Source organism: Manis pentadactyla, chromosome 1 (assembly GCF_030020395.1).
Source record: "Manis pentadactyla isolate mManPen7 chromosome 1, mManPen7.hap1, whole genome shotgun sequence".
In the NCBI taxonomy this organism is placed as follows: Eukaryota; Metazoa; Chordata; class Mammalia; order Pholidota; family Manidae; genus Manis; species Manis pentadactyla.
Genome location: NC_080019.1, coordinates 1,119,660 through 1,146,541, shown reverse-complemented (window position 1 = coordinate 1,146,541; position 26,882 = coordinate 1,119,660). Strand labels below are relative to the sequence as shown.

General features: G+C 44.9%; 1 protein-coding gene across 7 annotated transcripts in view; it reads right to left on the bottom strand.

The window, feature by feature from the left end:
- PALLD (palladin, cytoskeletal associated protein) overlaps window positions 1-26,882 on the bottom strand; it is a 315,678-nt gene that overhangs the window by 138,290 nt on the left and 150,506 nt on the right. For all 7 annotated transcript variants that reach the window (XM_036890918.2, XM_036890924.2, XM_057501197.1 and 4 more), the window contains exons 5-9: window positions 26,624-26,698; window positions 22,521-22,662; window positions 22,014-22,037; window positions 10,512-10,631; window positions 8,360-8,702 (exon numbers count right to left, since the gene is read on the bottom strand). In XM_036890918.2, the coding sequence (XP_036746813.2) occupies window positions 8,360-8,702; window positions 10,512-10,631; window positions 22,014-22,037; window positions 22,521-22,662; window positions 26,624-26,698 (704 nt within the window). The remainder of the gene's footprint in view (window positions 1-8,359; window positions 8,703-10,511; window positions 10,632-22,013; window positions 22,038-22,520; window positions 22,663-26,623; window positions 26,699-26,882) is intronic.

The window sequence follows — 26,882 nt, the reverse complement described above, 5'->3', positions numbered from 1 at the left end:
TATGGAAAAGGTTTTCAAAACACTATATTGATTCCAGTATCATCAACAAGGTTTGTGTAATCATAACTGTAGGCAAGTTAGGAAATTGTTACTCTCAGGTTTGCTAAAGAAATGAACAATCTACTTTCTATTACATGTGTAATATGTAAAAAAAACAACAGAAAAAATAAATCAATGGTGAATAAAATTGGCAAGCAAATGTATTTCAGCCTACAGTACATAGAATAAATTCTCCAGTCGTAAAAGTTGTAGACACAAAGTGAAATTCAATATATATGGATCAGAGGCTCACTAATTAGTTGAGAACAATGGTTTTAAAATATCCAAATACAGGAAGTAGGCTTGTTCACGAAGTACCCACCTCAAGGTCTTAGACAGAAGAGTTTCGCAGTACAAAACAGATCATGGTGTTCAAGTGTAACCGAGATAATTAGGGGCTGAAAAAGAAGTGATTACACTGGAAATGGCTCTGTTGGTCCAGCTACAAACAGTCCTGCCACTCCTCATGGATGAGGACAGCCCAGGTGAGCCCAGGACGACCCCCAAGCCCTCACCTGCTCAGATGCAGGCCTCCACCTACCGCTGTCTGTCCTTCCTTCTCCAGCATCCCCTGGAGTCCTTTTCCAGACTGCCTACAGATTCTTTGTTTCTAATCAATATCCCCAATTCCTCAAATACTTTCACTGGAAGCGCTTTTGCCTTGACTGAGATTTGGCCTTCCTGGACACGCTCCCTTGAGGCGTTTTCATCCTTGGCGTGACTTCCGTTTTCCTGGGTCCTCTCTCTTTTCTGCCTGAGCCCTGACCTGGCTTACTCTGCTTCCCTTTCTGGCCCCACAAAGTGCTTACACGATGATTTCAACGGTGGTTCTCAAGGATCATCAAATCAAATGTTGTAGCATCCCCACCTTGCTGGTAGCACCGACTGTCCGTGTGCCTCCTCCCTCCTTCAGAGAGCTGGTCACGGGTGCGGGGAGGGCCTGACACCACGCGCACGGACGCGTGTGGGTTCCCACTGCATGAATAGAGAGGAAACACCGCTGCTTTCTTGGGACTCCTCATCGCTGCTCGTGGTTCTCCTCGGTCCTTTCCACGCTTCCTGACCCCACTGCCACACCCACCCCTCCTCTTTCGGCAGATGCCTCCGTCGCATCCCTCCTGACAGTACTGTGCTCCACCTGGAACCTCAGATGTCCCCACTGTATGATTTCTCCTTCCTCACTGCTGCAGAGGGAGGAGATTTCATCCTTCTTTCTGCGGAAAGCCTTGTGTGGATTTTGTGTTAGATGTTGGTCTTTAAAATATTTGGCTTTAAGACAAAAAATTATATTACTTTCATCACTTTTATCCTAACCCCTGAGATAGGAGGTGGAGGAGTGGGGCTTTGGGCTTGGGGGTGGGGTAGAGGAGGGTTAGGAGAGTTTGGGAAGGTGCAAAGCCACTTGGGGTGTATGACATTTTCTGGGGAGGCTTTCCAGGATGGGGTCTAAAACCCAGACAGAGTCCTGAAGTCACTGGCTTCCAGGGGAAGAGAGGTGCTCTGAGAGGGTAAGTAAGAGGGCCCAGTGCTGGGACACCCCACCTCCATCTGTGCTCAGGGCCAAGTGCGGCCCCAGGAACTTAGTGGGGAGCGTCCATAGCAGTGAAGAACATGGACCGGAGTTGGGTATGGGAGGACAGAGAGACACAATCAGAAGTGCTCACTTCTCTTAAAACAATACTTTGTAATTATAAAAGCCATAAATTTGTCAAAACACTGGAAAATTGGTTTTAGTTAACAAGAAAACCTGATCTGCTCAAAATTCCACCCTGTGAACCACTGGTAATATTTCAGAGCATATAATACACATTTCAGTTGTCTCAGTGTTTTATCCTTCACAAAATTGATACTAAGTTTATATATCATTTTAACTGAGCAATAAAAGGTTGCTGCCAGGCAGAAACTGCTTTTCTCGATTTACTTTGTAATCACTAAAGGGGCTTCATACGTAAGCCAGATGACATGGAAATGTTGAAGAAATATCACACCATCATGTACTCTTTCATGAAAAGTACCTAATATTTGAGATTTACACATAGTATTTCTTAGGGATACTCGAGTATCACCTTTGATGTACACAGGGCATCTGTGAATACTTCCAACTATACTGTAGACACCAAATAAGACCACTAACCATAAAAATAAGGACTCAACTTCCCTCTCGAAATGCAGTTAGAACATCCAATTCACTGGGAGACTAGCCAAGCAAAGCCCTATATCCTAATTCTAAGGATGGGACAATGTCAGAGTCAATATTTTCATGACAAATCACAAGGAAGAATACATCAAAATGTCCTTCCTTAGTCAAAAGTTTCCTACTTCAGGAAGTCCTCGACTGGATTCAGGGAGGGGCTGTTTTCAGAAACCCGACACCCCGCCCACCCCGTTGGAGGTTGTGACTGTCCATGTATCTAGGAAGAGTCGTGTGCCCATGGCATGGGGTCCCGGGCATGCCTCCCAGCCCGTATGCGTCCCCTGCCAGTGGTTTGGTGAGTGTGTGTGTGGATGTTGTTTCATAATAACACTGAAAAACCTTTCTGCCCTCCCTTTTTTGCCCTAATATCACTTTGAAGGCCCCTCTGGTTCCATAGTTTGTACTTTCACTGTTATTAAATTGCTGTTATCTGACTAGACTCAGCAGATAATGAAAATCGTTTAACCAGAAATGGAAGCTGGTGCTTATTGGGTTTTCAGAATCAGATGCAGGATGGCTCGGCCTGCAAACATTAAACCGGGAAGAGAAGGCAATCGCGCTGCACTGCGTTTGTGAGGAGTGGCCATTCCTCTAGGCATCCGAGTGATGTCAGAAGACGTGCAGTGCTTTGTGCGCGTGTCATCGCCAATGCGACCTCAGCGGCCACAGGTCACTGGGAAGTGATGCTTCCATCTCTTCCATCTTTGCGCCCTCAGCACAGGGCATTAACCAAAGCTTTGCAGATGCTCAGTTAACAACAAAGGAATGGAAAAGGCTACATTTCAAATATATTCACGTTCATTTAAGGACCTCTTCACAGTTGCTTGACAATTATATCTCTGTGATCTTTGTTACTTATTTTGCCCCAGGTTGTTTGCTTGTCTTCTCTGCCTGTATGTGTGTGCTTAAATTCACCAGGTGAGGCTTACACTAGGAGAGAGCCTAGGAAACCATCCGTATTCTGATGTCAAACAGTAATATAGTGAGATCTCAAACCCCAACTCGTAGAGGATAAAGGGCGGGAACACGTCCAACTTCTGAGTCACATGGAACAAGCCACGGAGTCCGAGCAGCAGAGCCCCCCACACACGGGACAGGCAGGAAGTGGTGTGCGGCTCTCGGCCCTCCTGCAAAGCCTGGCGTCCCTGGGGGGCCTGCCGCCCAAGCACACACACCTTGAGAGCCGCTGGGTCACGCTGCGGCCACGGGACACGCGAGTGTGTCCTAGAGAGTGAATACGTCCTCCTGCACGTCCGGCGTCTTGTTTTCCCCAGAATGTTCCAAAGGCAGAGGCTCATTAAATGGGAACACAGGAGAAATGAGAAGGGGTGTGAAAGTGATCCCCAGCTTCTCGCTCAATTCCATTCCATGGGATTCTTACTTGATTCTTCAGATTCATTCCATTTATAAGATAAATGATGCCAGTTGGACAAGTACTGTCAAGTGGAAAAACTGGAATTGGTGGGGTTTGAAAATAGAAGTCCTGTGGTATTTTTAGGGATGGAGTCAAGCAGAATAGATGGGGCTGCTCCAAACGTGGGAGACCGTTCTCTTCCTCTTTGTCACCTGCTCTTGCTTCATTCGGTCAAAAGCAGTTGTGACATTTACTATTTGTCAGGCCCCGATCTAGGTCCTGGGGAAGGGGTAGTGAGAAAGACAGGACACCTGCCGTTGGACGGCGCGCGTGGCGACAGTGGGGGAGGGCAATACGCAACCCGCAGGGACATTCGTGTGCCGCCGGTGATTTAAAGGATGACTCGCTGGAGGACCGGCCGCGGACCGGCGGTCAGGGACGGCGGTGACAGCGCGCTGAGTCAAGAGCAGGAGGGAACCAGCCACTCGCTCAGGACACCCAGGGAGGGGACGCCCCGTGCAGAAGCGTGCGTCTAGGGGTGTGGAGGAGACACAGCCCGCCTGCCACGGGGAAAGGCCGATACGGGCACATTCTCCTCCTTGACTTTCAAACACAGGTGCGGCCGGAGGCCGGGCCTCCGCTTTCACACGGCGCTTACTATTGCTTATTATGACGACCACGTAGCTTCCCTTTGTTAGACCCCAATGGGATGAGGCGGCACAGGAAACCCAACCAACACCTTGGTATAATGAGTCTATAGGACATGCCCGTCTTTTGAGGCAGGAAATCCAGGAACCACGGGGTGTCTGAGGGCGGGAGAGAGACGAAGAAGAAAGGCAGAAACAGGTAGCAAAGTACAATTACTTCTAGAGGCTGGATTCAGCTTGAAATCACTTTATCCTTCCCAAATAGGAAATGTTGATCCTGTATTTCCTCTGGAGGCCAGGGAAGAGAAAGTAAGTAAGAATAGGAGCAACAAGAGCCAAATGCGTATCCGGTCTGGCTGTGGATTAAGCATGCAAACACTTTAGGACCACTCCGTGCCCACCCACCCGTCACAGGGCACAACTCCCGTGGGAAGGTGCACGCTACTGGCACCGGTGTGACGGTGACACGTGACTTTGTCTACTGACCTGTCCTGCTCCGGATGCAGACACCACCCTCTTGCTTCACCACCCACGATCTACCTCTTGACTTCTCGTTTTGCTTCTTTCCTAGGTTATTTCTACCTCGCTCCCACAAGACAGAGGAAGAATATTTTAAAAAAAGATAGAAGTGGGGTTTGAAAACGGCACCTGGCTATTTACCCTGGGCTTCTAGGAGATGAGCTCAGTGGGGAACATGGCCGTGCTTCCCACATGCTCTGCAAATCACCCACCACGTCTAGCATTCGTGAGTGTCCTTCCAGGGTTTATTTCTGTGGGTCCCGTGCATACTCATGCCTTTGAAAGACTGCTTTCTTTCAAGAATAAAGAAAAGCAGGGACTTTCTTTCTGATTAACAAACTGAACCCTCTGTTTGTTTTGAATCTTCAGGCATTGTTGGAGAGTTGGAGGCGACAGACTGACTGGTGCACTGCAAACAAGGAGAATAATATAACTAGTACTTCAAATCGGGGTTACGTTTAGTCCTCCCTCTTTTTCCCTAATAAGAAATGTGACTTAAGCACCATGCTGTGTCTCTTCTTGGTGCCCTGACAGAAGGGCCTGTGTGTCACTGAGTCACACAGCAGCTCTCATTTACGGATGTTTTCCTGTGGAGGATCTACATGCACATCTGGTCTCACAGCTGGCGGAGCCGCAGCCAGTGTGCACGGCATCTGGCACTTACTGAATGGCCGATATTTAATCGTTTAACTAGTACTTGAGGGACAGTGCCTGAGACAAATCCACTGGGAGAGGTGGGCGAGGCAGGCGCCTCCCTGACTCGAGCCTGGGGCCTGGCCCCCTGCACAGGAGGGGTGCCTTGTGGGCCCTGGGGCGGCCGCCCTGCTCTCAGCAAAGGTCTCTGCTGGCCCACCGATCAGGCTCGGCCCTTGTTAAAGAAAAGAATTCATGACACTGCTGTCTTTTCATTTTAGCCTTTGGTTTTGTTTTTTTCCCATGATCGTCACTGGAGCTATTTGGGAGACAAATGCAAAGAGATTTTCTTTTTGAAAATAATCTTTCAAGACTCTGACAAACACCATTTTCAGGTTAATTTACTGCCAGTGTAAATATTTTAATTTCTATTATTTGCTCCCTCCTAATTGCTTATTTGCTTAATTACAAATTATTCAGGTGAAGGAAATGCCATAAAGCCCCAAAATGTAAACCTCTCCTTTTAAGAAAGGGAGTAAGATCACAGGCTGGTGAAAAAAGATCAGAGCAATCCATAGTTTTTCATTGCTAACCATGAGAAGCAAAATTTCATTTTTCCCACCAATGAAAATAGACATGTGTAAGAATTTTACAAGTGCCTGCACACATTATCACCAACTTTGAGGCTATTCTAAACTATTTGCAGATGTCATTCAGTGGACTCACAGAACCTTCCTCCATCAATGGCTACAACTCTAAAACAATGAACAAACCTCTTTGGAAAAGACCTTGACAACAGAGAAAGGCCCACGTCCTCAGACCAAACCAGTAACACCTGGAACCTCAAGAGCGTGGGCTGGAAGAGAGCAGGCAGCATTCACCTTCTCCTTGACGGCCTCTGTACTGTCTGCATTGCCCCACCGAGCATGCGTTTACTTGGCAATCAAAACAAAATCCAGTCAGGCGTTACACTTCATAAGAAAATTTAAGATTTAATACATATTTAAAGAGTGTCACCACCGGTTACTCTGTACCTAGTAAATGGTAGGTAACAGTACAATATGAAAATCATGAAGTGATGCTCTAAGGATATATTTAAACAAAGGGATTTGAAAGAAAAACACTGGTAAAACTTGGCACAAGCACATTATTTCTAAGCTCCCAGGTTTTGTGATGACATGCTCTGCTTTTCCCTAAATTTCCTCAAGAGGTGGGCATGACCCCTTTATATGGATGTTATACACAACAGCCCATTTTACCTGTACCTTATTTTATACTGAAAAGCTGGCTAATAAGCAAACCATGATTCACTCTTCAAATTTCTGCTTAAGCTACTTATCGTTTTCATAGCACAAAGCTGTTTTGTGCTCCTTTGTACACCCCCCACCCCTCCCCGTACACGCTCACATCACTGTACAGCAGAGCTAAAAGCACAAGAGCTGTTGAAACTCCTGAGATAAGAAGGGCTGTGAATGCCAGTGACCAGCTCCTGGTGTTGGCTCTCCTGTGATTCACGCTCAGTCTGTGATAGCCATCAGGGCAGACCGGTGTTGCTGCCGACCAAGAGCACAGCCGAGTCCCAGTTCTGAAAAGTCTTCCGCAGAACAAGTCCCTTGCTTCATTAAAAGCTCTACAAATACATATTCAAAACACAAAGACATAGGGAGCCAGCAGTGGTGGCTGATTTTATGGTTGGACCACAGAATGTGAATCTCCTGAGGCTGCTGCCTTTGAGCCCGTCTACCTGTGCACCTGTGCAGCCAGGGCGCAGGCACCACATGCCCACCTGGCGTCCCCCACACTCCTGTCTACACACCTAAGACCTACTGCCTGAAGAACGAGCCTGGACAGAACACAGATTAAGTGCTGGGTAGTAACTGATAGATTTTGGAAACTGCAACACAAGATTGTCCAGAGTCTATTTTTTTAATAATCTGCCTGCTTATTAACTTAAGGCGTTTGCTTGGCTGATTTGCTTAGTCTAATGAGGCTCATGAAATCACTCAGTAAACAATAGAGTGATATAAAAATATATAAGATATTTTAATTCAAATATCTTACATATTCTTACATATCTGATGGACAAGCTGGTGATGCAGAGACGAGTTGGCTGTTCAGTCTAGGGGAACACACAGTAACTCCTGGGTTCTGCAGAATTCGTCCCCATGGAAACGTGACCTATAGATTATGTACGCACTTTACAGACTCTGACGCTGCCACTGGCCTCTCCCAGGGCAGTGATTCAAAGTCTGTTATGCTCTGAAAGAAACTTTGTGGAGTCAGCTGACCTCTGCCTCTCTCTGACACCCTAATGGCTCCATTCATAATGACTGTCAGCTGCATGGTGCCAATGGAAACAGCTCACACAAGGTTTATCACCCTGAGAAAATATGGAAATCATATGGAGGGGTAGCCACGGAAATAAGCAGTTCCATGGAATATTCCAGCACCGAGGAGGCTGTGTTGGAAGATTGCTCTTCTCCCTGACAATCCTGGTTATCTCTGGGTTTGTTCCTCGCTCTGGGTTCTGCACACTAAGTTTCCAGCCTCAGCTTTCAGCCTTCCTATGCTTTTCTCTACCACATTTCCTTATTGATTCTTAAATTTGAAACATTTGGAAATGGTTTTAATAAAGAGCTCAAAGTAGGTCCCCTTTCCATCACCTCCGGGTGTGGCTATGTCCTCGGCTATACGATGGAAGGCCACGCCACACATAGATATTTTCACTGCTGAAACCCATTACAGCTTTCAGCAAATCTAAATTACAGACATAACCATGCTGGTCGTTTACCTTTATTTTTAAGTATCTTTTATAACTTTGAAAGACCCTACTTCGCAGCAAGGTGTCATCAGCCAGGGAGGGATAACTTGCCTGCAGAAGGGGCACTACTGAGTGCAGGCAGAAAGCTTTCCCTGCCCAAGATACAGTTCGGCAGGTACAGGAAGTAGTGTAAACCACACAGAAATACTCACAGTTTGGGCTTGGCAAGCAGCGGCGGTGGCTCCTTGGTGGGTGAGGGCAGGAGAGCTGGCGCTGGGAGAGGCTTGGTGCTGCTGGCCTTGCTGCTGACCAGTCCATTCACCCCACGGCTGGGGTGCACGCCATTCGCTTCCCTCTCAGCAGAACCAAAATGCCTCTGAAGGGCTGCTGTGCTAAGTCCGATTTCTGGGCTGTTCACCTGCTGGATCTCAGATGGTTTCTTTGAAGCCCACTCAAAGGAACTTGTCTCCAAGGCCGGAGGGGGTGGTGGGAACTCCCGGAGGCGGCCGTTGTTGGGTTCTTCCATGGAGTCCGAGCTGCAGTTTTCAGTGCTGGCTGAGGAAGGGGCGGGAGGGAAGCAATGAGACGCTATCACTCCTGTTGTCCCCAGCTGTCACAGACAGCCTGAGCATCCCTTGTGCCCCGTGAGTCGTGAAGGAAGAGGTACGGGCTGCTCACATCTGATATGGAAGCAAAGCTACCTGGAGGGCCTGGTTCTCCCAAGTTCATTTTCAGTGATTCCCCTGTTCCCCTTCCCAGTCGGGCCCACAAGTGGAGAGACCAGCTACCAGCTCAGTCAGAAATTTCAAACAAGATTTAAAGCCAAACTTGGTACAGAAGGACAATACCAACAGTGTCAATATTACAGGTTCTTCCTCTCACAGTCCAGCCCTCAGATCTGACAGTCTGGCAACGGCTCCAGGCATAAAGCTTTTCTGTGTTAGGCAGAGGGGACCCCATCTACTCAAAGGCATGGAGGGCAAAGCTCTGAGTCTATGTGACATGCGCTGTGACCTCACAGATAGATGTCGTTTCCAAGCTGACGATGGCCACAGCTGTAGTGTGGTACCAGGACACGTTCACTGGTACTGTCAGCACCTGAGAGCATCTGAGAGGTGCCCGTGTTGCCTTTGGAGCCTCACCTTGCCCCAAGCCCAGCAGAACTCCTGGAATGCACTAAAAAATGATAATTATGAGCAACTGAAAGCCCAGAAATCCTTGTTAAGTCTGGCCTATAGCAGACTCACCCTCACTGGCAGTGGGAACGCCTGCCAGCCTCTGCAGCGCAGACCCTGGGGTCCAGAGCCCCAGCCACGTCATGGGTTGGCAATGGTCTAGGCCGTAAGCACGGCAGCCTTCAGTGCAAAGCAAGGCCCCTGCCTACGCCAGCCAGCCAGGCCTGTGCTTCCTTTGCTCACCGGCTGCTCCACCAGGGAGGCGACCTTTACCTTTTCTTTTCTTGAGTAAGATGAAAAAGCATTTACAACCCCATCCTGACAGCCTGAAGCCAGTTCTGTTTGTGCCTCTGCTGCCACCTAGCACTGAGTTCTCACTCTAAAGACATCCAGTGTAGATCAGCCATTCTCACGTCCGTCTCACACAGCCAACAATCCATTTACCGATTCCCTACCCTGCGTACCAGGGGCCAGGCTTGGTCAGAGAGACCTTTGAAAACTGTTACAAAGTAAGTAACGGATGAGGCAATAAAAATAAGCTATTAGTAATAGCAGAATATAGACAACTAAAATTGAAAGAAAATAAACAAAAAAGCTGTTTCATGTTGTCTCCCCTAGTGGTAAGTTTCTGAGTTTAAAAAACATTTAGGTATTTTTGAATAATGGTATTAACAGTATATTGCTTTCGGTTTTAATATCAGAGTGATATTCCACCTTCAATGGAATTTGATTTCTTGGGGGGCTTTACAGCTCTTCTGAAACTACATTAGGTGTATCTTGTATTACTTTTCCAGAAGCTTCCATAGTAGGTCAAACAGTGACTTATTGGTGCACGAGTCTCCCAATCTTGTGCTGGCAGCGCCGGGAGTGGTCCCTGCACCTGTGGTGCAGAGGCACGATCTGATGTGAGCACAATTCTGGGCCAGCATAAGGATGTCAGGGAACAGCTCTGTTTCCAAAACCAAGACTGCACGACACTGAACAGCCCGCATGCACTCCCCTGCTCCATGGCCCTCCTTGTCTTGCCCATCGCCGCCCCCATAACCTTTGTTTCATAACAAAACCTGAATTGTCAGGGTGGCTCCTGGAGTGGCAGCAAGTATTCCTACAGGTAGGGCACCCTCGGGCCTCTTTCCGCAGTGGTGTGCCACCAGGTGCCCGGACAGCCAGTGTGCTTCACTTCACATACCTGCGGTGACCACCAGCTGGGCCGTGCTCGTTACCAATCCGTGGTCATTCCTTGCTGAGCACGTGAAGACCCCTGCGTCTTCTGGGAAGGTCTCGGCGATGACGAGGGTACAGATCTCCTCTGGAGGTGAGAACAGAGCAACACATCAGAGTGAAATCCTGAAGCCACCTTGAAGAAGTCAGACCCCTCTGCTTTCTAAAACAGGCAACTGAGGTAACAATTATCACAGAATCATTTTACAAAGCATTCACAGTAGAGTCTCTTTACAGTGAAGCTACCAGTTCAACCTAGCGGCAAGAGCTTTGAAGTTGGACCCATTTGCTGTGATTCTGGACGAGGTCAGCCTTGGCCACCAGGGTTTACTCTATATAAAATGGGGATAAGATATTCCTCCTGGGAATATATTCATAAATGACATGTCTAATAAAGGGTTGATATCCAAATATATAAAGAGCTCATGCACTTCAACAAACAAAAGCAAATAATCCAATTAAAAAATGGGCAGAGGAGCTGAACAGACAGTTCTCTGTTCCAAAGAAGAAATTTGGATGGCCAATAGGCACATGAAAAGATGCTCCACATCGCTAATTATCAGAGAAATGCAAATTAAAACCATAATGAGAAATCACCTCACACCAGTTAGGACAGCCAACATCCAAAAACACAAACAACAATAAATGTTGGCGAGGATGTAGAGAAAGGGGAACCCTCCTACACTGCTGGTGGGAATGTAAATTAGTTCAACCATTGTAGAAAGCAGTATGGAGGATCCTCAAAAAACTAAAAATAGAAATTCCATTTGACCCAAGAATTCCACTCCTAGGAATTTACCATAAGAATGCAGGAGCCCAGTTTGAAAAAGACATTTGCACCCCTATGTTTATCGCAACACTATTTACAATAGCCAAGAAATGGAAGCAACCTAAGTGTCCATCAGTAGATGAATGGATAAAGAAGATGTGGTACATATACACAATGGATATTAATCAGCCATAAGAAGAAAACAAATCCTACCATTTGCAACAACATGGATGGAGCTAGAGGGTATTATGCTCAGGGAAATAAGCCAGGTGGAGAAAGACAAGTATCAAATAATTTCACTCATCTGTGGAGTATAAGAACAAAGAAAAAACTGAAGGAGCAAAACAGCAGCAGACTCACAGAACCCAACTGACAGTTACCAAAGGAAAAGAGACTGGGGAGGATGGGTGGGAAGGGAGGGATAAGGGGGTAAAGGGGGCATTACGATTAGCACACATAATGTAGGGGGGGCATGGAGAAGGCAGAGAGACAGAGAAGACAAGTAGTGATTTTATAGCATCTTACTACGTTGATGGACAGTGACTCTAATGGGGCATGTGGTGGGGCCTTGATAATTGGGGGAGTCTAGTAACCATAATGTTGCTCATGTAATTGTACATTAATAATACCAAATATATATATATTCCTCCTGGGGTGACTGTGAGGCTGAAACAGATATCTGCACAGTGTGCACCTCAGCCCTGGGTGTGTGGACATCGCCAGCAGAGCCAGCTCCACGTGCTCCTGCCTGGTTTACTGGAGCGCATACAGAGGTTCTTTCAAGTACAGCGCAGCCACCTCTCACTTCTGCTCAACCGAGAAGCTGTTAGTGGGGAAATGAAGCTTCTCTGAAATGCTGACGCTGGAAGAAAAGAACCTGCTCTGTAGATGACCTGCCCATGGTTTTCTGGAAGCTGTTACGCTGCAGCAAGAAAAGCTCCAAGTCGGACCAGCTGCCAGGGCTGCGTAAGGGTCCCTGTGACTTGGTCTACCTCCTCGAATTTCAGTGCTCTTATCTGCAACACTATTACTACCATAATAAAGGATAATAGACAGTAATAGAACTTCCCACCCTGACACGTAAGGTTGACCACCGCAAGGTTACACGAGCAAGGCAAGAGCTGACAGCTGCAGGGCCCTTACCAGGCTACAGGACTGTCACCAGCACAAACAGATTAGATTTCCCCTCATGTTGACCTTAGGAACTACATGTATTATCACTGGCCTATTTTACAGGTAGGACACTAAAGCACAAGAAGGCTGACTGGTTTTCCCAGGGTCACAGTTAGTAAGTGGTAAAATCACAAGTTGAGCCAAGTTGGGCTCCTGACTCCTCCTGGTGACCGTCTTTGCTGGTGATCTGACGTGCCCTGTGCTTAGGACTTGACTGGTTACAAATGATGCTTTGCAGCCAGCCAATGTCAGCTATTACTATGGGAAGAAGCTAGATGCAGAGTGTACTGACTATTTTTAAATGGAATAATTATCTATGTTGTATCAGTGAAATAAAGATGATAACATTGGTAAATATTAAGAAAGTGATATAATTCTGATTCCCTAAGAGACTATTGATTATCTACCAACTAGGTGGGCAGTAATAATGAGACTTCATAGTGAAGATTTTTTTACAAAAATGGCTGCAGTGCTTCCATTGCCCCTTTATAATGTGACTGCAAACCCTTCCGTCAGTTGGCACAGCCCTTGGACTTGGGCCTGCTTTGCGAGGGGCTTTGAGCTAGAATGTGGTGGAGGGGACACTGAGGAAACCTCCCAGGGGCTTGCTCACTCCTGCTCCATCTCTGGAGCCCTGCTGAACCCCCAGGTAAGTAAGGCTGTGCAGGAGGAAGAGACCCCGCAGGGCTGAGAAAAGTCATCGCAACAGAGACCAGACAAGACTAGCGCATTCCTAGCCAGCCTGGGAGCTGCGCACAGCCACGCCAAGTGAGTGCACCTCAGAGCAAGCTGGTGCAGAGCCGGGAGCCACCCAGCCGAGGCCCAGCCGAGCGTGACCCACAGAACCACAAACTGGGCAAACGGTTGCCGCTTTCAGCCTCTGACTTTCCAGGTGCTGCCCTGCATAGCAACAGCTGACTGACTTAACTGGTGATGAGAAAAGGCTTCTTTTCCAGCTTCTTTATGTGACACCTCTAAGGGCAAACTTCAGACTTGTAATGTGTCTTCTCTCAATTCAGCCACCAATAATGTAAATTAGCAAATATGCTTCAAAACATATTTTGTGGTAAACACTTAGAAAATAGTGCTGACTGGTTAGAAGTGATACCTTATAATAAAACGATTTTCATCTGCTTAAGGGATCTTCAAATATCTTCATTTGAAAACACAAATAAAAATAATGAATGCAAAAGTATACAAATTAAATATAAAATGAAAAGTAAAAGCTTCCATTATATTCCAGGCAATCTGTCAATGGTATTTATTTCAATTACAAGATGCTTTGAGTTAAAATGTTGTTGCTTTATTTCAAATGAAGTAAAATTTGAAATTATGTTATCCCTGCAGACTTCTCGTCCTGGAAAATAGGAAAAAAAACTGGATGATAAAAACTCAGCCCTTCTTTTAACAATTACCTGGAAACTTCTTTGGGCATGAAATGTTTGCGTATGGCCACACTGGCCTCCTTTGACTCAAGATGAGCTGAACCTGACAGCTCACTTCCTGCTTCACCACTGAGTAAGTCATGTTTTTAGATTTTGTGATCAAAGCCGACTTTGACATGACACCTTTGGTATGCTCAGGGCAAACAGGGATTTACATGATAGCACTCTGCAGGATTTTCTTGCTTTCCCAGGGTTACACAAGTGGAAAACAAAGCCAATTGTGTTCAACGTTAGCAGAATATCCACTTCTAATGCTACAGTGTTGATGGTAACAAAAGGAAAATTTTAAGTTCTGAGCCCAGGTTATATGCTGGTTTATAATTTCAATAATGCATTTCCAGGAACAATGCTCAAATTATGACCACAGCCCATAAAACAGGCAGCTATGGTGTAACAGGGAAGGAAGGTGCAACTCAGGCACCCCTTGTCTCTGTTCATCTCAGTTGGCACAGAAGCCCTCCGTCTCAGGACACGTCATGGGCCTGGGGAGCCATGGACACATGGTGTGACTATGAAGTACAACATGTATTGGTACTATTTTGATATTTTTAAATCAGTGATTTTTATTGAAAAAGATAAAGAAAAACTCAAGGATAAAAAAATAATTTACGATTACAGAATAGGCAGGGCTCTGTGTTGCTCTCCCTTTATTTCTATCTTACATGTGACCCTTGACATACAGTCAAGGACCTCAAGATAACTATTGTTTAAATTTGAGTAGACGCCTCAGCTCCTCCGTAGGAGTGGGCTGTGGGTGGGCGGGGCAGGTAAGTCCGGGTGGAGACTGCCGTCGACTTTCTGAATCCTGAATCTTGGTGGTGTTTCCCAGGCCTGCGGGGCTGCAGAACCATCTGGGGCTCTTGCTAAGTGTTGGTCACCTTGGCCTGTCCTCTTTTTCCTCTAGAGGCTGATGCAGGAGACCGGGAGTCAGGGGGCCAAGGAGTTTTTCAAAAACGTGCTTTCCAGATCATTTTCATCATCAGGAAAGTATACAGGACTTTGTCCTAAAAAACTGATTTTCAAATGTTTTTGATTGGAACCCAAAGAAAGAATTACATTTATATCTGATTCAGTCATGTATATTAATACATACACATGTATAACTGGAATGAAAGTTTCACAAAACAATACTTAAACTTATTATAGGATGTGAGTCCAACTATGTTCTATTTTATTATTTTACTTTGAAACAGTGGTGGTTGTCACCCACTTTCATAGGTCGCAACCAGTAGTTTAAAAACGCTGCCCTCTAGGACCTAGCATAGTTCCTGATGCAATAAATATCAGTGAGTCCTTTATTAAGAAAAGGCTTTTCAGGTAAAGGTTTGAGAGATACTGATATGTCTACAGTACACATTTATTTGATTAAAAGGGTCACTGAATAGAAGGAAAACAATAGAATAACAGAGAGAGCATGAGGTAATCCTGTTTTTTTTTTTACTATACTGTACACAGTTTTTGGCTTTCCAATTGAAGAAGATAAAAAGCGTGGAAATAATTCAAGTTGAAGCTTCACATAAGATTAATCATTTGGAAAGTGAGATGTATCTGGAAAGGTACAGGGGTTGGAATTTTTTAACTGAATACATGTGGTTCCAGAATGAGTTAAACATGCACTGACCCAGAGCAGAGTAAACGATTTGTAACATCAGTGCTATAAAGGACTTCAGAGAGTGACTAGCCCAAATCCCCATCTGCTCAGGTAACTCCAAAGTGATTCTCATGGTTAATGAGCATTAAAGCCAAAATAGTAAGGGTGGGCCCCTGCCACAGAAGAAGCTTCTTTTCCCTAGAGCACGAAGCCTCTCTAGTAGTTCTGTATTTTTTCCTGGTTCAGGAAACAGAATCCCAATATAAAATGAGGTAACAAAAGATTCAAGATAGGAAACAAGTTTCTGCATCTGAACATCTAGTAACTCTTAGTATCCAAATAATTCACCAGAAATCTGTCTGCACAGGCAGATGGGATCCATATCCTCTAAGATCCAAGATGCAGGGGTCTGGATCACAAGCCCGGGCAAAGAACACAGCCGCGTGAACACGCTGGCATCAGAAGAAACAAACAGCTCAGTCTTTTGAGATGTGGGGACGGGTGTCCTCGGAGCGATGGGCCTCAGGCAGAGGTCAGTCACCTCTGTCCTGTCCAGCAGGTGCTGCTGGGAGGTGCAGGGCCATCCCCGCTCTCAGCAGCACCTGGCAGCCACCGCCCACATCCCTGGGCGGCTTTCCCAGGCTCGGTCTGCTCTCCAACCTGGGCTGTTCACACCTGGGAAGGCAGAGTTTCTGCAGACACAGAAACGCCCATTGCTTGTTCAGCACCTGGGAATGCCTGGCCCATACACACAAACTCTGTGCCTTGAAACCTACATTTAAAACAGGCTAAATACCTTATCGAGCAGGAATGATCTAAGGTGGTTTTTGTGATGATCTTGACAGTTTTAGAGTTCCTTCTTATGTTATTATGATTTTGTGATTTTTTTCTTCTTTTTAGTTTTGCTCTTATTAGTTGCCCTAGTACAGAGGGCCCTTTGAGAAGACATCCAGACAGCCAACAGACACAAGAAAAGATGCTCCACATCGCTAATCATCAGGGAAATGCAAATCAAAATCACAATGAGATACCACCCCACACCAGTTAGGATGGCTAGTACCAAAAAGATAAGAAATAACAAGTGGTGGCAAGCAGATGTCAGCATCTACCAAGCAGGCTCTCTGTAAGCCTTCTTGAATAAATGGGTAAAATTTAGTTTGTGGGGAAAAAAGAGCAAACATTTGCTCTACAGAAAGACTGTTTCAAATTTGATTGAACAAAATTCATTTTATATGAATTTTCCGGAAAACTTCTATTGCTTAGAAAGTTAAATTCATGCATAGAGTTGATGACTGACAAAACATCTAGAAAAGGTTACAAACTACAAAACAAGAAAAGAAACATGTAAAAGCACTGGGGTGCTCTTTGAGTAATCTTCATGCATTGCTACATCTCAGTGATTTTTACTAGATATAATTTAGTCCTGTGCCTGGTGTTGTTCAGGTTTTCTTCTCTTAAAAAATTTCATCCAAATGTGACAATAGGCTCACATTTTGTTGGGACAAAGGAGCATCATAGCTTGTATGGTCCTGACATTATAAAAGTGAAGAAAGTCATGAGGAAATGAGCTGAGCCAGATTATAATATTGAATTTTCATCTGGTAGCATCTTACTTGAGCAAAGACCTTTAAGACATCAGTAAAATACATCTTGGTGAGGAACAGAAATCACAGAATGACTGCTTGTGTTAAACAAAGGGAGTTAGAGGCTTGCTAACCTGTATTAAAAAACTGTCCAGTTTTAAAAATGGAAAAATTTCAAGTTACTAATAATTCTAATTATGATTGATTTTAATTAATTTTCCTAAATGAAAGGTTTTGATTTGAGGGCATACAATAAATTACTAAATTGGAAACTATTTTTGGTGATGATAAATCCTGTTTTTCTTTTTTACAGTTACTTAAAAATTACTTAACACATAAATCTCTTTCAGAAGTCAGCCCTGAATTTCATTCAAGCTCTTGGACATACCTAACAGCTGGTTAAATCCCAAGGAAACTATTGCGTTTGCAGAAACTTATGAACTGATGAGGCAGCAAGGATAATATTACTAGGTCCTTAGGGTTATAGGGGACATTTTCAGAAATGTCTTCCTTCACAGCCATCTTCCCCCCTTTGAGGTCCAGCCTCATGAAAAATAAATCCAGCTTTTACCCTCCAAACCACAGGGTTTTGCAAACACAACTGATAAAAAAAGAACTCTGGGCTAAAGTAAAAAAGATGTGATTCAGTGTGGATAAAGGTCTTCCCACCTTTTCCTGAGACTGAGCCACGCCTCCCTGGTCCACAGGAGCCCAAGCGTCCCCGTGGCTGCTCTGTGGTGGCCCCAAGCCAAAGACACACCTTGCAGGTTCAATTGTTCAGCAGTTATTTCCAAAGAATTTAATAAGTGCTTAGGTTTTCACAAGTCTGAAGAAAATACACATAAATCGAAAGAAACATACTACTTTATCCTTAAATAACCACACCTAGTCAGGGGCGTGTGCCTCTGCTGAGCACTGCACAACTCTTTGGACAAGCAGGATGGACACAGCCAGCCTCACCTCCTCTCCACTTTGGCTTCCGTGTGACATTTGCTTTTTATCATGCACACATCAAAAACTCAGCTTCCCAAAGGTATGATGTCACAGAAAAGAATGAGGTGTGACAGTCTGATGTTGAAGCTCTGAACTATTCAAGCACAGCAGTCTTACCTACCTGGTGCTGTGTCACTGTTTGGGTCAGAAATCCCACACATCGCAGACCCCGTGTCCATGTGGTGTGGCGCCCCACGGCCGCCCACCACGCAATCTGGAGCCACAGGTTTTACACAACCCACTTTTGCTAAACCCACCATCTTAACCTAGATTTATTTGCATTAACTTTTTAACTATGCATGATCTACAGGGATCTCAATAAACTGCCCTCCTACAACTCAGCATACACCTTAGTATGTTTAACAAAGTACAATTTACTTGACCTTCTGAATCACAGATTCCAAATATGGATCCACTAAACCAGATCTCGGACAGTGGGTGGCATTGATTAGCAAAGATCTGTATTGAAATAGAAGGCACCATTACATGTCTAATTCCTTAACTATAGGACACTTTCTGTGTTTTGATTTTGGCCACCATTAGACAATGCTATAAGAGTAACTCAGTATGGTTTGTGGCTGTTTCCAGACAGATGAGTAAGAGCCTGAGTATTAACAGCTGTCAAATGAGTCTCTTGTGCCTTCCATGCCCCCAGACTAGTCTTTGAAGGTTTCAATCTGTAAAGTCAGAATGTCAAAGAAGGAGGCCAGAACAGGTAATATGACAAACGGATGTTGGTCTTAAGCAAGCTGACTAGCTATTAATTCACAAAACAGTCTGAAAAGATTTGTGATGCAAGCTGACTTCTGTCTAGACAGAGAAGGGAGTGTAAAACACATTAGACAGATACAACACAGTAGTGACAAGAAAAACCTGTTTCAGTTGCACAAATGCACTGGGAGGGACTCTGCTAGTCCCCTCTTTATCTAAATATCTAACCCTGCTGGAATTATATGTAGGTACTAGTGAGTTTCAGTTTTATTTCCAGAGCTTTAAAACATCTTACACATAAATAGGAGGATGGAGAATGGAGAGAAGAGAAAAAAGAAAAATTAAAAGAATAAATAAAGAAGGATGAGGAGGGAAATAGAGAAAGAGAGGAACAGAAGGAGGAAAGGAGGAAGGGGAGGAGCGAGCGAGAGGGAGGGGAGACCCTGAGGCCAGGCAGCGCAGGCAGGGGAGGGGTGACAGAAACTGAATGCTCAGACATGTCCCTGAATTTCAAAGGCTATTTATGTTCTAGCGTTTGGAAAACACACTGGCCCAGTCCTATACGATTCATCTCTTGCCTCAGATGTGCTGCAATCATGTCTGGCCTCCTCCTCTCCACCCAACAGTGGCTAAAAAAGCAGCTTTCAGGGAAGCCAGCTCTTCCATAAGTCTTGTAGGGCTGAGCAGTTCATTGTCTCCTGGATATCAGAGTCAGTCAGGCCGTTTGAGGAAAGTAAACACTTCAGTACATACTGTGGCTTTTCCCTCGACAATGTCAACGGTCAACTTCAAAGTCAGTGTAAGGTAACACTTGGCTACTAGTAGTCACAGTCTTACCTGTATGCCAGGGACGCCAGAATGCTGTTTATTACAAATACATCTGAACATTTGCTCTTAAGTTCTTACAGCAACTCAAGTAAGCAGGAACTTGAATAGTCATTTATGTGTTTAAAGTTTCTTTGTTTAAAAAACATGATCACAGACTTTAATGCTACTCACCGATTGCAGATTTCCTGAAGCAGAGCATTTCACAGCCCCACTGTGGACGGGCAAGGAGTGATTCTAACAGTGTCACAGCAAAGAGCATTGTGGAGAAATTGTTGGAGGTCAGGGAAAGCTAGCTGTGTTTTATTTTTAATAGCTCCTGTCTCCACTGTGTTTTTTTTCTCTTATTTATGGATTTGCTTGAAATATTTCTGTACTAAGAAAATATTTGTTTTCAGCAGATGTTATTACTGTGGTTGGAGCAAAGGAGCATGTTTTCTTAAATTCTTTCAGATCAAACTAAAGGGAAAAGAAATATAAGAAAATGCAGAGAACATGGGGAAGAGAAACTCTTTTACATGTTGCTAGGACTCAGGGTTTAAAGGAAGGCCTGCCATATCTTGCTACTGCCTCCTTGGTTTTACCACATTGACCTAAAAGGCATGTGAGTTCTACCATCAGATTATTCCATGTCGCTGCTGAGGACTAATTTCATTAAATAATTCATGATAGAAACTATATTCTAGAAGCAAAAAAGAAAACTGTAACTGAAACAGAGTGGCTGTGGTGTGAGGGGCGAGAGGACAGAGGCTGGGGAGCTGGGCCAGTCCAGTTCCCCCTTCATCCAACTGCTTCCTTCTTAGCCAGGACATCGAGCGTTTTCCATTTTTGAACATGTACTCAAAGACTAAACTATGCAGTTTCTGACCAGTGATTTGAATTTTTGGATGATGGTTGGTTTGTGATTTTCCATCATCAGCCGCAGGAAACTGGATATTCATCCTTGCCAACAATGGGTAAGAACATGATGAAAAAGAGTCACATGAATTCACACAGAATATAAAGTACAACCTCCAAAGCAATCTTAGTCCATCTCAGTAATAATGCTTTTAGGAACTTTGGCCCAAGATTTTATTTTTATTTGTATATAAAGTATCAATAGACATAAATTGCTCCATAGTTTTTTCACATAAAGTCTATGATCATATTTTTTAAACAAAGAAACTTTAAACTACTTTCTTGTAGATAAGAGCAGTTTCCTCCCTCCCTCCCTCCCTGTCTATCTATTGAAGCTGTAGCCTGACTCCCTAAAGGGTTTCCATATTAGCTCATACCACAGGCCGAGGTCTGAAGGTCCACGTATCAGAGAACCGGCATTACTAAATTTTATGTGAAGAACTACAGACAGAATGAGAAGCGTGTTTCCTCGGTTCAGAAAGCTGCAGTTTGGAGGGTGACTGACACGTTAAATGGGGCAGCACGCTCTGCTTGGAACGCAGGGCAGGAAGGCAGCAGACCAACTCCGGCTGCTCCCTCGGCATCCGCAGCCTCTGTTTCTGACGGGGTCACAGGCTGCTCGACAGGGACCGGGGCTGAGGTAGCCCGAGACAACCTCCCAGCCCCAGAGAGCATGGAGCCGGGCCTCAGCCCTACGGGACAGGGCGGCAGGGCCCGCCTGACGCTGAAGAAGAGGCACGGATTTGTCTCCTACCCTTTGTAAGGAGTGAGTGAGGCTGGTGACTTAGAGGACGGGAAACACCCAGGAGAGAGTCACCTCGAGGGGAATGCACTGTGGACGCCCTGACCCAGGAATGTTTTGTCTCTGCCAAACATTGTTTTGGTCCATGAGGAGCCATAAATATCCGAGAAGCATGAGGAGGAGGGCAGTCGGACCCGATGCTTCTGGGCAGCACAGCGCGCGGATGAGGTCACATGACCTGGTAATTAAGAAATCTCAGGGCAGGATGACTTTCTTCGCGCTTGTGCAGCAGTGAACGCTGACAGCTCAGGGCCTACAGTGAGCGGGCATGGGGTCACTTTCGCTTACCCTCCGGCTGCTCTGCAAGCCGGGGTCGAGGTATCAGTGGGCGTTAGTCAGTAGGAGGATGCAGCAAATGGTTCTTTTCTACTGGAAGTTTAGGAGGATTTTTTCATCATTACTTTAGTTTGCTTTCTGAATCTAAAAGGCTACACTTTAAAAAGCCTAAGTCACCGAGCTTGATGTTCTTGTTTGAATGGAAGTTAATGTTTTACTAATAAAGAAGCTGATGTAAAATGCAGCGTACAGACCCCATAATAAAGAAGATACTGTCTTTAAGGGGTTTCACATTTCCAGGGAACTGCAAAAACATTGTTCCTCTTATGGCTTTAAAACAGAAACAAAGAACTATTGAAACCCAAAAGATACATTACCAGAGGGAAAAAAGAAAAAGCTTCTTACCAGGTTCAGCTGTAGATCTAGGTTCTGTTTGCCCCACGAGAAAAAAATAAAACAGAGTATTAGAATGGGGTTCCATTAATAACAAACTTCCCTCCCTATAACCTTGTCTAGCACACGTCTGAAGAAATGTTATAGAAAACTTCTTAGACAAAAGAGATAAAGAAACAATCAATTTATTATTTCTGTAACTACAGAAACACAAATTCCAGTAACAGCTTACACTAGAAAGTTTTTAAAACTGCAATTCAAGGCAGACGTACAGGAGGCTGTAAACCTCCCCAAATCATTTGCCCAATGTTAGTTCAAATATATATGTGCATTTTTTCAAAGGCTCTAGAATTAAACAGCACATCTTCAACTTACTGGGCACTGGACACCTGCAGATACCCGGCCTCCCCACTCTTGAAAACAGAAATCGATTCATCTGATGACTAAACCCTTCTAGGACTTTTGGGAGCTTGACAGAAGAAAATGGTTGGATTTGGGAAAATGGGCACCTCTCCTTACTTTTCTGTAGAATTCTGAAATCAGGCGAGTCTTGGATTTCACTCCCTTGTCGGAACCACTTGACCTGCAAAGGGGGAGCTCCTCGGACCCGGCACTCCAGAACCACCACCTGCCCCTCTGAGGTGGCTGTGTCCTGCAGCTCCTGAAATCCAAGAAGACACTGTCATGAGACTCTGTGGTGCTCTCATGATTTCACAACAGAGAAGAAAACTTCCAAATCTTAGAGGAGAAAACACAGGCCTTGCATCACTAAATAATTCCCACTAACTCAGGATAATCACCTTCAAGCCCCTGGGTCATTAGCTTTTCAGTCTCCATGTAATGAAATAAGTAAGGTTTAGCACCGGGCCTATAGGAATTTTGGGCCTGCCTACAAATTTATTACATCTTTTGCACTTATGGAATTTTATGAGAACAGTTGCTACCTATCATTATCTACATTTAGGAGAAAGCTGGTAAAATGCAAAGTTCTTAAACCAAGTATACTCCATGTGAACCAAATACACACCAGTTAGACAGGAAGAAAAGAAAGGTATACATGTGTTTTCACGAGCTTGCACCCATTCACATACACCTGCCACGTGTGCCCACTGGTGCCGTATGTCAGGTTTGTTAAGATAAGGTGTTTTGGTATTTTCTCATTTTGAGGTTCTGAGTAAAAACATTTGGCATCCCCCCTCTTGACCTTCATTTCCTCCTCCCCTGCTGTTATCCTGTTACCTGCACCCGACTCCAACTCCAGGCCAATAAATTTTTACAACCTAACAGATTAGAAATTAATTTGCCTTCATGGATGCAAAGAGGTAAAGCTTTTACACCTGTTACTAAATACTGCAAGATTAATAGTTCCCTAACATGCATCCTCTCTCTACCTTCCTCCTCCAGGATTACTTAGCAATGGGACTACTTCAGCTTTTTGACTATGTGAACTTTTGACTAGAGAGTCTTAGGTCTTATATAGGGCATGCAGAACTCTTAATAGTTCAAATCTGATAGAGCAGTCCACTGATATATCAACAAAAAGCAACCAAATTCACCTTAAGAAGTGTTTCTTCTGTTTTGTTTTTTAAGATTATTGGAAGTGACAACAAACGGTGTGCTGGGAAAACCAAGCCTGTGGGGACGGTGGGAAAGCTCTGTGGGGGTCCTGGCAGGTGGGTGGAGCTACAGCCGTCTATCATGAGGTCCTAAGGATGGCCCTCGCTGCTAACTCTTCTTTTTAAGTGAAAAGGTTAAGGTCATTAAACCAATCCTGACTGCATTCTTTCACCTGGCTTATTTCCAAATGGAGGAAGTCTCTGGTTTTAAAGCGACTCTTAAACTCTGTGATTGTGTCTAGAGAAGAGATGATTTAATGGATCACAGCAGGACAAGTGTCACTCATGGGGTCCACCCTGCATGAATTAGTAATTAAATGCCCCCAAGGCTTGTCCAGGAAACCATTCGCGGTAGATGACAAATGGTATACCAACATTTTTCATGTTCAAGCTTCCAGGCACTAAAGGGGATCTGGATTTATTTACAGGATTATACATTTTCTTCAAATATCGTCAAGTCAAAAGATGTTAACGTGTAGATTCTAAGGGCCTAAAGTAGTCAAAACTCCATAGCCATTACAGGATTACAATGTGCCTCCTCCTGGGGCAAATATTTTTATCTTGACAAAAGCCATAGTTGAACACAGCACATCCTGAGGAGACGCAGGAACGTGAGGAACCCTAGGGAGACTGGGAGCTGAGCTTCTAGAGGCTGCACGGGACCATCCCTCGGGGGGGCTTTGGGATCCCGGGGCATTTTAGGGTCAACATAAAGGCCTCTGCTATCGTACATCGAGCCTGCTTGATATTATGATTCCTTGGAAGGGTCAGCTACTTGGGAAGAAATGTCACATGAGACTAGCTGTTCTCCCGTCATCACACGAGTTCCCACTGTCCACAGTCCCACAGTCCCACAGTCCACACCAGTCCTGCTGCCCCAGCAAAGCCCGGTCGCCCCAGGCAGAAGCACAGGCTCTGCCTCTGACCAGCCGTGAAGCCTGCGCTTCTTCTCCAGAGTCCCGGGTGGAGGAGCCTCGTGGACGGACAGAGTCCGCCTGCATCCTCTGCCCCCATCATGCCCAAGAGAAAGGCCAAAGGAGATGGGCAGGGTGATGCAGCAAAAGCTGGTCTGAGTTACAAGGGAGATGAGCAGATTTAGTTTCTAAACCTGCCTTCCAAAACGAGAATCCAGGCCAATAAGGAGCCAGCAGAGCAGGGAGAGAAGCTGCCCAAAGGGAAGAGGGTAATGCAGACTCAGGCAAGGAAATGATTCTGCAGAAACGGAGATGCTCTGCAGTCCAGAGGCCAGAGCAGAAGGGGCGGGAGATGCCCAGCGAGGCGTGCTCGGCGCTTCAGTCACTTTGCCATCTGGTATCATCTTTAGATCAAGCTTTGTATAATGTAGAATCTGGTTTTACTTTTCTTTTATTAAATTGTGGGGTTCACACATAGAATGCCACGTAGTCTTTTGGGGACGGTGGAGGTGCCCAGGTTCTGAGGACCTGTCCTAGTGCCCAGGAGGAATTCTGGAATGTTCCCACATGCTGGCCCACCAAGGTGAGGCGCTGTGGGCAGGGAAAGCAAAATCCCACATCCTCTTTTCTTACCCTGGTGCCACCAACACAGAATTTATTTGCTTAAAATGAGAGATACACTGGGCCCTGGCACCCCAAAATCAACCATGTCTTGGGCAATAACACACCAGGTAACATAGAACTTCCTGGGGATGAGCTCACAAAACTCTTGTGAAAAGCTCTAAAACTCTGTATAATGCAAGCTGTCCACCCACTTATAAATGTTTCCTGTCCTGAGCACACGGTGACCTCACTGACCACAGTAACAGTTTTTGTAGGTTCTACAACACCTTTTCCTGGTAGTCTGTCAGGAGGGGACTCCCAAAGTTGCCAGCTATTGTCATTTGTCACCTGTGTCCTACAGTAAATACTCTGTGAAAAAATCTTTATAAGGTTAGATGCAGACTGGCTCAGAAGAAAAACAATCATTCCCAACAGGAAGACAATCAAGATGCTTCCCTCCACTGCCTTGCAGAAGTTTACAGATTTGCTTTTCACATTTGTCTTTAGTTTAACTGGGATATATTTTTGTGAAAAGTGTGAGCTAGGAGTCCAGTCGAGTATTTTTTTTTACCTCTGCTGAAGAACTCACTCTTTACCCAGTGGTCTGCAGGCTTCTGCAGGTACTGGGGGGTCTGTGGCTCTGCACCTGCCGATTTGCCCAGCCTTACGCCTGTGCCGTGCTATCCTAACTATTCCTTTAGTGAGGCTTTGTATCTCAGAGGACAGATCCCATGCCTTTCTTACCACCAACTTATTTTCTTCATTTAGGAGTGTCCTGACACTTACTCTTAGCCATTTTTTCTCCTACACAACTTTTAGAATCAAATTGCCAAGTTCTCCATTAAGCACATAAATAAAAACAAGGAACCTTTTGGAGTTTTAGCTAGATTTGCATTAAAGCTATAGATTAATCTGGGATTATTGACTTCTTTACCATCTTGCAGTCTGCAGACATGGTATCTCTCTCCATTTATTTTGGCCTATTTAAATGTCTTTCAATAAAGTTTTATAATTTTCTCAAATTCATCCAGACAGAATCTCAAAAAAAAAACTGGGGGGAAGGAGAAGAATACTATATGGAACAATTTCTGAGTTGAGCAGTTGACTGAGGAAATGGGTGTCATTCAGCTTTGCAATGCAAAACACCAACTTAGAACAAATTGAAAATAGGTCAATCTTTTTTTTTTCATTTTTATGAAACTTTCTGTCTCTCCCAAGCAACTTCCTATGTAGCATTTTGTCTTATTTTATTTCTGTCTTCTTTCCACTCCATTTTAAACTCTATCACATCACTGCCCACGCCCACACTGCTCAGACCCCTCATGGGATAACAGTCACACAGCAGTTATCTGAATAGCTACCCAAAGGTAACCATGAGAGCCTACTGATCTCTTCATTTTAATTTTTAAAGACTGCTACACAGAAGCCACATGTGATGGAATTCAAGGACTGAAGCAGACACAGAGAATGAGACTTGCAGATGTCAGACCTTTGTAAAAACAGGAGGAAAGTAGGCAGAAGTAGTTCCATCAGGTCGGCAGAGATACGAGGTTGGACTGTGAACCTGAAAAAGTAGAGACACATGGATCAAATTCTAAATATATAAATTGTTGAAAAGATGGGCTAAAGAGACATTTCATTACTGGGATCGCTCCACATGAATGAAACGAGTAAATGAAATCATTATAGACCATTTTGCTGGTCTGCTCTTACAGTACAGACATTGTTCTGCGTCCTCATCTCACATC